The sequence below is a fragment of the Rhododendron vialii genome, chromosome 10a (genome assembly GCF_030253575.1).
Source record: "Rhododendron vialii isolate Sample 1 chromosome 10a, ASM3025357v1".
NCBI lineage: Eukaryota > Viridiplantae > Streptophyta > Magnoliopsida > Ericales > Ericaceae > Rhododendron > Rhododendron vialii.
Window position 1 is genome coordinate 19,481,345 of NC_080566.1, and position 10,888 is coordinate 19,492,232.

The window sequence follows — 10,888 nt, forward strand, 5'->3', positions numbered from 1 at the left end:
GGACCCAGGCCTCCGAACTGGAGGTGGGTGGAATATAGATGATCGCCGAAAGACCACACTCCAGCTGCAGGATCGTCGCGACCTGCTATCAACACGCATTCATTGTCGCCGCTGAGAACCTTTCAAATAGTCAGAACCCAGACTATCATGTAAAGCCAACAAAAAGTGGAGCATGCAGGTGAGGGCTAGGCAGAGCCCAGCCCAAGCCAGCCAAACCCTGGCCTTCACCGCCGCCACAACCCAACACCGCCACTAGCAAACCCACACACTAGAATTGCACAACCATGCCACGCAGTAAAACCAATTGACGATGAAGAACAACGACGGCCCAGAAGCCACTGCCAAAACCCCTCTTCGAAACCAACCCCAAAAAGCCTGAGATCTGCATATCCAATCAATAGCCACATCAAGAGCATGCTGGAGTCCTCCACTTCCATTAGGAAAAATCGAAAATCATTCAAGAATGATCTAGTGGGAGGCCCCATATCCAAGTCTCTTCCATCCCCGAAGCTGCACCACGCCGTTAGGCATACCAGTGACACTCAAGAGTAGAGACCAGTGGTCGACCGGCGAGGAGTGGAAAGGACGCAGGAGGAAGAGGAACGACGACAAATAGAGTGGGGAAAGAGCTGAGCGGTAGGAGGTTAGGGGGAAAAAGAGAGAAAAAGATAGAGTGGGGAAAGAGCTGAGCGGTAGGAGGTTAGGGGGGAAAAGAGAGAAAAAGAACAGGGGGAGAAAAATAGATAGAGGGGAGAGAGAGGAGAAGAGGGAAAGAGAGAGGCCCCGCCCCGACCCAAAACCCTAGGTGATGGCTGGTTCTTTTTCTTTTTTAGAGAGAGAGAGAAGAGAAGAGATTTTATTTTCTCTAATGATGATTAATTAAAAAAAATTGAACTATAACCCTACCGTTTCAGTACATCCCAATTTGAACCCTCCATTTACTTCCTTTAGCAAATCTCAAAACCCCAATTAGGTGAAGCCTCCATTAAAACTTTAATCCTTTTGCTTACAATTCTTTTTCTCTGGTTCAAGGATTTCTTAATATTTCCATATATTTCTCAACATTTTGAAAAATCAAACAAAATATCTCTCATTACTTGGTATTGGAAGTAAAACCCATAGCAAACAGAAGGATACACGAGAGAGAGAGAGAGAGAGAGAGAGAGAGAGAGAGAGAGGGGTTCTATTAAGTTGGTTCACGGCAGTGAACAGAGGGTTTCAATTGGTACACGTTTAAAATTGTGTGGTTCTAATTGTTCAAATTAAAAACTCAGGGTTTGATTAGGAAAATGGTTCAAACTCTGGGGTTTGATATGTAATGTTCCCTTTCATTTTTTGCAAGTAAGCTAGATGACACTATTCTTTTTGTAGTCCTCTCTATGAAATGGCCTTGCTGTGTCTGCCCAGCCCAGTTATTTTCATCCCATCTCCACTGATCCAGTCCAAAGAGTTGAACATAGGTCCAGCCACGCTCATGGCAATGTCACAAATCATGCCTCAGCCCAATTGCATTGAACTCGTATCCAGCCAAGCCGCCCATGGACATGTCCTGAGTCGTGTCTTGCGATGTCATCATACTCAGTGTGCTTGTACCGATCGTTTCTTGAGGTTCTTGTACTGTGTTGGGCCTGCTGGCTCTATGGAGCTCAAAATGGCAGTATGTATATAAAATAAAAAGAGAGCTCAAGATGAAAACAAAATAATTTGTTACAATGGGAAATAAAAGAGAATACAAAAATTAACACACTTGACATGGTCCAGTAGGATGCATAGGGTACGGAAGGGGACACAAAATGGAGATGAATGATATGGATTTATGACACAAAGTAACTGCTTAAATACAAAAAAATAGTAATAACCCTGGCTCTAACATCTTTCCTCAATGTATCTGGCATTTCATGCAACAAAATTCGAGACCAAAATACAAGAAAGAATCACTACGCTGAGAATGCGCCTGCCCCCCAGACAACAAACCAAGTAAAACTAAATATACATGACTGGTATATGCTCAACAAACAGGGAAATCGATAACATAAGATTACACCGGAATAAAAAAGATGGGATTACGCTAACTACTAGAAGAGACAGAAATAAGTACAAGTATCACACTCAGACAGCAAGTTCGGAAACTTCATGTAAGCAAAAAATCTGCAACAATAATTAGTTGAACATGTTATTTGCACCATCCACAAGTTAGGGTAGAAGTTAGGTCAATAGTCAGCACCAAGGAAGCTCTCGTAAGTTGTGCCTTGGAGTGTCTTGTTCACCTCATCCCAATTCCAAATTAGTTCTGTCAGTGATCCTTGGTGTATCTTAACCTGACGGCTCGTTAATTTCATCAATGGCACCTTCAGAAACTCTTGCACATCCACCAATTTCTGTAACAATGGAAGACGAAGACATGTATGTAATGGCATACTACATGATAATTGTAATGGAAGATGGAGGTTAAAGATTGACATTGTACATCGAGCATCATATGAAGAATAACTGATGTAAGGTCTAATCTTTTCAAATGTAGAATTTTTAGCTCGAATCCAACATTAGTAGTCTTGAGCTGAGTAATATTGCAACAAATTTGTGCTTCTTATTAGTTGAGCTCAGGCCCAACCCATCTGAACTTTGTGCTAGACACGTTTTGACTTATTTGGCTGACTAACATTTGGTTCTGGACTTCCTAAGGTTTTGTTTTCGATGTTCTCCTTGTTTGTTTATGACATGAGGTGCAAGAAAAACAATTTCGTCAAGGATTAGCTTTTGAAAGAATACTTGGGCTATTAGAGTTGGACTTCTCAGTTGCTGAGGTCTCCACCCGAAAGGGGTCCTTGGTAGAACCTTAGGGTTCTTTGGTAGACCCTTATTATTCTTTGGTCGCCCCTCTTAGGTGGGCTTGGTAGGCCTTCGACCTTTGAAATATCTGTTCCCTTGGAGTGGCCTCTAGTCACTTGGTAGAACTCCATTCTTTGACAATTTCATTGACGTCCTGGTTGTCTCTTTGTTTAGTGAGAGTTGCTAATAGAGTTTTGTTTGAGAGGTTCGGATTAAGTTTTGGTAGTTTTGGGCTGATAAATTTATCTCTTTGTGAGAGTTTATTTTGACTACGATTGTAGGCAATATGTCAAACCACATGTATGATCCTCTTATGTTTTTGCTTGAGAATTAATTTTCTCCATATTAGTTGTGCTTATGTTTTGGTTTGTTTCTTTTCCTTTCTTCTCATAGCCATCACCAAACCTCGGTGGCGGTTGAGTCCTTTGGGGGTGACCACACAACATTAACAGCATCACAAAAATAGTGTTTGAAATCAAAATTTCTAAGACAAAATTGCAAGAATTTTAGGGACAGACAAGTTCAAGAAAAATTGATGGAGAGAAAACGAGCGCATGTTTATGATTTGATGTTTATAAGTGTTAAGTTAGATGAAACTATGAAAGTTTAGTCCAAACACATTCAGTCAAGAATAACTCACAACTAAGTCATATACAAGATGAAGCAAAAGACGTTGAAATAATCTAGAGATATTGTTCCTGTTTGTCTTGTTCGTAGACATCAATGCAATGGGACAACAGCTTTTTTATTTGTACCATCAATACGACCTCAAGTGCGGCTAGCTACCCCCTGATCCACCAACTTTAATACATCCACATGTTGCCAGATATTCTCTAGGAGTGAACAAGCAAGTGCAAGTACAGTAACAACCTTGCAGCTACACTTACACAAATAAGCTTGCCTGTTCTAGTATCCCATTAGACTAAACTCACTTGAAAGCTTGGTAACAGCAATACAGCAATCGAATAAGGAGACCTTGGCTTCAAGTCTCACACTTAACCTGTGTCTCCCACAAAGTTTTGCACCCACTTCCTAAATAGAAGTTTTAACTTTTGGACACATAGGTCACCAGTCACCTAAAACAACCCAAGAGAATGTGTTTCTTGGAAGTCCTATGATCAAGTCATATCTTATATGTTAGTTCCTAGTATATTTTTCCAAACACATTGTGTTTTCATGTGCTTGTGCACCCTATTATATTTGGTCCGTGAAAGCAATCTCTCTTGACGACACACAAGTGTATCAATGGGGATAACAAGGGAGCTTATATATTTTTGAACCTCTCCAAGCGTCCACTAAAAGCTTAAAATTATGGTTAGTTGAGTGGGTAACTAAACTAACACCTGTAACCTGAGGATTTGCATTTAATTCAGATGGTATTTTCTTAGTCCTTACAGTGGGATCCCTGATAAGGTCTTCATAGTACAAAAAGATGTGCCTGGTGCTTCGGAAGTATTCCAATGCTTTGGCAGCAGTCAACTCCATTTCCTTCAAATCATTCATCAATGAACTGGAATCAATAAATGGCTTGAATTTCAACAGTGCTTCTGCCTGCAAGAAATAACACCATCATACCACAACCATACCTAAAACACACACCATTCCCAAACGTGGAGAGAGAGAGAGAGAGCAACCTCTGCTGGTGAGTGCACGTGAGATTTGTGGGTCCCATTTAACAGCTTAGCATATCGATCATACGAATTTGCAAGCAAGGAAACCATCCGACGCAACAGATTTCTTCGAAAGAGAAATATTACAGAGACCCCTCTACGATTGAAATACTCCACAATTTCGTCATGGTGCTCCAATAATCCCTGCGTTTAGAGGTGACATGTTATTCTCAATTCACTGCACTTTGAGCATCAGAAAATCAAAAGTTGAACACTCTAAGTGCTGAATAAATCTGAAAAGCAAGATATGTATCAGAATCTAAACCAATTAGCCAGGTACTATGTTCAAGCATACAGAAATGCTGATCCATATAACTAATTAAGAAGCAATTGATACTTCCAACTTTGTAACACTGTTCTATATACGTGCCGGAAAAACAAATCCAAGCAATTTTGAGATGACTACGCAAGAATTTAAAGAAAAGAAGAAAAAGGACAGTCTCGAAAAACACGCATGATTCATTTTCAACCATAAAAAATAACCTGTAGTGTAATGAACAAAAACATCATATGCACCCATTTTTTTTCTTATTAAATCTAATTTTACAGAAACAAAGGAACAAAGAAATCTGACCTCTTGACCATAACAGATATGAAGAAGACACAAGGAGAGGCTTATGTCTTTTCCTACCATCTATAAGATGGACAGTGCTACATGGACTCCTCTGTTCTCCCTAGTGTACCAGTTGACTATTTACTATTTAGTATGTCAAATTAGTATAGATATGCTCACATACGTTCCACACAAAAAAATTGGAGTCTCTCTCATGCACAGAGATAATTATCCTCTTTCTATCCCATACAATTTGAAGTATATTGCCAAATTATATCTCATGAGTAATAACATATAACTAATATTCAAACATACCTAAGTACACACGGAAATTTTTTAAGTTGAGGGAATAGGGAGCTCTGATGTCTGGACATGCCCCTGCACCTTCATGTGTGAGTCAAAGTAGTCGAGAGACATGGGATGTTGGCAATTACGGAGTACATAGGTAAGTCTTGATAATTCACTGCACTTCAAGCGCTATGCCCACACTTCAAGTTCCTTGAGGGCTATTCTCGTTGATATCATTGAAACCCCAAGTTATTCATTGCACTTCTCACAGTTTTGTAATGGCTTGTTTCTATGCCTTAAGTGTTTCAACGCCTAATCGGTACCTTGTCCAGTACACCCATCCCATACCAATGTTTCCTACAGGATCTAACATGTAGCAAAATCGAGAGCACTATTTGCGAGCGACTTTGCGGTTCTCCCTACTACTTAGGGCATGAAGTCAATTAAGATCTAAAAAGAAGTATACACAGAACTGGCAGGACCTCACACGAGACCCAAGGAAGAGCAATTGTTTCTTCATATCTATTGACTCGCATTATTAGAGCAGTGATCGTAAGTACACATTTGAATGGCTGGATTGGGCGCGTGATTGGATCACATATCCCACTAGAATTCATTTCCAGTGTTTGAATAGAGCTAATGGTTGAGGGATTGCAAATACAAATTAGACAACCAATCCCACAAACTTGCTGGTATTATTGGTAAAACCCTCAGCGCAGTGGGATTACTCATCCTATGGGATTATATGTCCACTTAGCAACACGGATACTTCTAAGAATGTACTGTGTCGTGTCAGACACAACTCATCAGACACTTCTAGACGCCTGTTTGGATACACACCCAACCATCTCCTATCCTTCATCAAGATTTTATAATCTCAGTTATGCTTCATACAGTTGGGAGAGCACGTCCCTACTACGTAGATACACAACAACATAGTTGTCAAACAGTGAACATAATCGAGAAATGGAAATGGTCCTTTTTCGAATCGCAAATTGGGCAGTGAATCGCTCAGACTCAGTCATTGTGTCTCGAGTAAGTTGAACTAACTAGTTATGGCATTCAATGTGAAAGATATAATGCACTTGTATTGCAGGATATGCTGATTGTAAGAATTCGATGTTTAGAAAAGGATTCAAACAATCATTTTAAGGTCTCTAGGATTATTACGTGCTGTTATTTGTATCTGTCTGTGTCTTTTATTCAATTGATTATGTCATGCTTTATTAACCCATGCACTCATGCAGGTAAAAAAATTCAAACAAAAATGTTAGATCCTAAGAGAAGATAAAAGATTTGATATTTTAACTTTAACCAAAATGAGAAAAAATTGACACTCTAGATTCGTTGATTTTATGGTGTGAGTTTTATTAAAAGATACACAACATCAAAAGTTTTAGTAATAACATGTCTAGTTTGTACCAAAATTCAAATTGTCTATACTTGACCATTTAGAAAGGAAAGTAATGAGAAAATAACCAAAAAAAATCTAACTTTTTTTTAATACTTCTAGATTCACTGTAAGAATGGTATGGTTATCCTATGATTCATACTTCCACCCAATAGATATGAAGCAATAGCTTGGTGTATCGTATTCAATCGTTTGATATATAACGTTCATTGTATGGTTCGAATAACAGAACACATAAAACACATTACAGTTTAACTTGGAATCCAATGATCAAACAATTAAAAATTGCACAATTCACAATTGTATAGGTCGGTAGGTCCTAAATTCTCCTCTTTTAGACCAAGAAATATTCCCTCACCTTGGTTATCACCTTTTACTTATATGTCCATATTTGTAGCATACAATAACTTCTCATTCTTTTCCATTATACATAATAAATAGGGAAAACTCCATGTTTTGCCAGTCCCCTGACATGTCGTGTTCTACAATTTTTTTGGGAATTTCCATGTAGGTAGGTCGGCGTCATGTCACAAATTCATGTCTGTGCTTCTTATACATTCATTGATAGTCCAACCAATCACCTGCAGTGCGTTGGCACTATTGAACCTAGTTTTCCGAGGAGATGGGACAATTGAAGATAGTGGTACTACCAGTAGTATCCGGGATTTGAGATTTCTACTCAAAATGTCAAGCGCCTAACAAGCATGGTTCAGTAGTGTTCCCTAATTGCTAAAATGCCTTGACACATGGGCATCACTATCAATACCTGAGAAATAGATTATCAACAAGTGATACCAAATTTTGTCTAGGATCCAATTTTAGAAATGAAAGAATCATAGGATCTAATTGTATTTAAATGAAGAGGAAGAAACATCACTGCAGCATTGAGTAGCCTGAATAAGAGGGAAATCACGGATATGCTATACAAGTACACGATGACAAATGTGTATGCAATAGCATCTGTGGTGTTGGCATCACTATGTACCACATTATTATACTTTGACACATAACAGATAAAGTTAAGGAGATAAACCTGTCAACCTTAAATGCAAGAAATTAAAAAGGCTATATGCACAAGAGCTCAGGTATCCGTAAATCAATACCACTATATACAGTGTAAATTTACAAATGGAATATCAACCCAAAGACTAGGTAAACTATCTCTAAGTCAAGGACTCAAAAGACAGCTGTCCACATACATATCTTGGAGTGTAAGGAAAACTCCAATCAATTTGACTCAGTAAACATCTACCTAATACAACAAAACTCCAACAAGTATTATCAATTAACCACCAAGCAGTTGGTGGCGAACTCGCTTTGGGTAAAAATCTATGATTCAGTATGGATAAAAGACCTTCCTATGGTATCTGGAAACTACAAAAATCTGTAATACCTTTATACAACCAAGACATGGCATACCTGATTAAGCATCCATTTGAAGCCAACTGCAGCCGAGCAATGATTTTTTGAAGCACTACTAAGCCAGTCCAAGTTGTAAACTCTATCCAAAGTCCTCGTAATTGAAGACATATTATCCCTTCTTTGGTGGACCAAAAATATCTCCCCATTGGAACTCACATTTAGATGACTATTTAATAATGATTCAAACCATCCGCTTCCCGATCTTTGCATTGAGATAATTACAAATAATCGCACGGGATGACACGCACATTCAGCCCTGAAATGCATTGCAACATTAATGTGAGCAAAATTTAGATGAGATACAATTCAGAGGCAGTATCAACAATTTTCACCAACCTGCTAAAGGTTTCAGGCTTTGGATAATGCAAATGGGGAATTTGGGTTTTATCACATCCATCATCACAACAAGGCTTGTCAATGACTTTAATGCTAAGAGGTTCCCCATCTGTTAGGGTATTTGATTGCTTTACGCAGATGGAGCAGATATGCACACCAAAGGCCACTGAGAATATTAGAACTATCGTCCTCAACAATACTTGGGATTTCTTGAGCGGCTTTATGATGAGAGTATCCTGTTATCCCAAAATAATAACCAATGACAAGGATGAGAACTTGAAATGGAGGATAGAAAAGGAATCTGCCAAATTACTCTTTATCCATTGGGGAGAAAAAGAAGAAGAGAGGTGTAGATCCATATCTGATCAGGCTAGACCAAGCCCAGGTCACAAAACAATGGAAGTGCAAAGGACTTACCATCAAAACCCGTCAAGAAAAGTCATTGAAGACACTAAGAACAACATAATGTAGACGACAAAGAAGGTAGGAAATATAAGTTCCACCCAACGTAGAAAAGACCCCTGCATGAAATGGAAATAAATCATGCAGAACCAAAATTATTTTTCCTTGAATAGTAAACAGTTAATAGGACTAGTTTATAAGTAACATTTTAAATGGTAAAGGACACCAGAGTCCAAAAGATGCATAGAGGTTTAGTCGCCATTTCTTCAGAATTCAAACTGATTTTGATAAATTGCACACCTTCTGGGAATGTCTTTACTCAAATCCTGTGTCCCATGTCTCCAAGTACCGGACACATTAAACTCTCATGTCAAGGACATCGAGACACTGCAAAACACGTATTTAAATATGCTTCCTCGGAGAACTTCCAACAGAAATCTAACACAAGATACACATTATTCCTTCCCTTCTTCGAATTGATCATTACTCATAACCACTACCTAAACTCCTCTAAATTGTGCACCCCAAATAGGTTCTAAGTTGCGCAAGAAAAAAAAGTCCCTCAATTTGGGAAATTAAATGAGCAAACTCATTTCAATTTCAATTTGAGTAAATGAGTGGCAAGGACTGTGGAGGATTTATTTGCTCAAAATTTCAAGACTCGTGGCTTTCAAATTTTCCAGTGTCATATGAAACGAAGTTTTACTCAAAATTTACTCGAAGTCAGTAAAAGTTTGAGTAAAGTGATCGAGATAGTCTTAGCAGCAGCAAAAACATTAGGAACAATATACGGAAAAAAAAAGTACATCTTTTAAGCAGTGTTCTAGAAGCCGGCCAGCTAGGCACTAGGCAGTGGTCCAATGCCTGGACTAGGCAGCCGACTAATTTGCGCTAGCCGCCCCTTCTCCGCCCGACCAGCGCCTAGCGATTTTTACGGCATTGCTTTTAAAGCATCTGTATTTAGTGCACCCCAATAACGCAATGTAGTGCTTTTTTCCGCTGTAGAAAACCATATAGAGTGTGCAAAAATGGTACACCAATATCCAAACCCAGACCAAGATATCCAAGGATTTACTTCAAACCCACATTAATGGCTTATCTATCTGCTACTAAATTTCCAAAGTAAAGTTCGGATATATATACAAAATAAAAATAAAAAGGGGGAGATTTTTTACATTCCAGATTACTGAACGTACGCCCCAGAAAAGTTAACAATTGAAGAACCCATTCTCCTAAAAAAAAGAAGCTATTACTTCGAAGTTCAAATGGATTAACAAGCTAAGCTTAGAAAGGCAAGGGAAAAAGAAGAAGAAAAGAAATTGAAAATTGCAGAGAAGTTACCTTATTGAGTGAAAAGATATCTTCAGCCATAGATATCTCAACTAATCAAGAAGAACAAAAGGGTCTTCGCGTAGAGAGAGTTCAGATTCCTCTGCTCTTCATCCCCTTCGGTTCCACATTCTGCTGCCGACCTTTCACACATTACCCACATACACAAACGATATGTATGTATTTATACACACACAGAGACAGGAGAGAGAGAGAGAGAGAGAGAGAGAGAGAGAGAGAGAGGCCTGGTGAAGAACAAGGGGTGCCTTAAAACTCGTAAATAAAGCTCAAGAACCGGGCGGGGAGGGGGGTGACGCTGTCGTCTTGCCCGTCTCTTTCAGATTCACTCTGGTCTGGGGATATATAGTCCTACATTGATTTATAAATGTACAAACTAAACATATAGAGTTATGTATATATATAGTTAGTAAAGTATTTCCTCTTCTGTCGTACAGCAATGCCGTAATATATAATGCGAGACGGACTTCCCACTACCAAACACGAATCATTCAAAAACAAGGTCACAACGTAGGCGTGCCGTGCCAATTGGTAAAGACTAAAAGGGGCAGGGGCAGCACTCGAAGACTTTGACTTTTCTAATTTTTGAGGAACAAATTTTCGAAAACTTTTTTTTTTTGTAAGCTGTAT

The 10,888-nt window shown here is 38.9% G+C and overlaps 1 protein-coding gene across 2 annotated transcripts; it reads right to left on the reverse strand.

The window, feature by feature from the left end:
• Positions 1–1,794: 1,794 nt before the first annotated feature.
• On the reverse strand, positions 1,795–10,661 carry LOC131304356 (uncharacterized). Of its 2 annotated transcripts, none has more exons than XM_058331575.1 (6): positions 10,253–10,661; positions 8,510–8,745; positions 8,171–8,429; positions 4,464–4,643; positions 4,225–4,380; positions 1,795–2,378 (listed from the first exon to the last, which is right to left on the reverse strand). In XM_058331575.1, exons 1-6 carry the CDS (start codon positions 10,280–10,282, stop codon positions 2,211–2,213), a joined length of 1,029 nt encoding a protein of 342 aa, XP_058187558.1. In that variant the 5' UTR covers positions 10,283–10,661; the 3' UTR covers positions 1,795–2,210. The 2 variants fall into 2 exon arrangements, with proteins under 2 accessions (XP_058187558.1, XP_058187559.1); XM_058331576.1 differs by having other exon boundaries at positions 8,510–8,727; positions 10,253–10,568.
• Positions 10,662–10,888: the final 227 nt, after the last annotated feature.

Coding starts and splice junctions, on each gene's coding strand:
- LOC131304356 (XM_058331575.1), bottom strand. CDS start 10,282: ATGGCTGAAGATATCTTTTCACTCAATAAG. Junction 8,430..8,509: donor AAGCCTGAAACCTTTAGCAG/GTTGGTGAAAAT, acceptor AATGCATTTCAG/GGCTGAATGTGCGTGTCATC. Junction 2,379..4,224: donor ACCTTATCAGGGATCCCACT/GTAAGGACTAAG, acceptor CCATTGTTACAG/AAATTGGTGGATGTGCAAGA.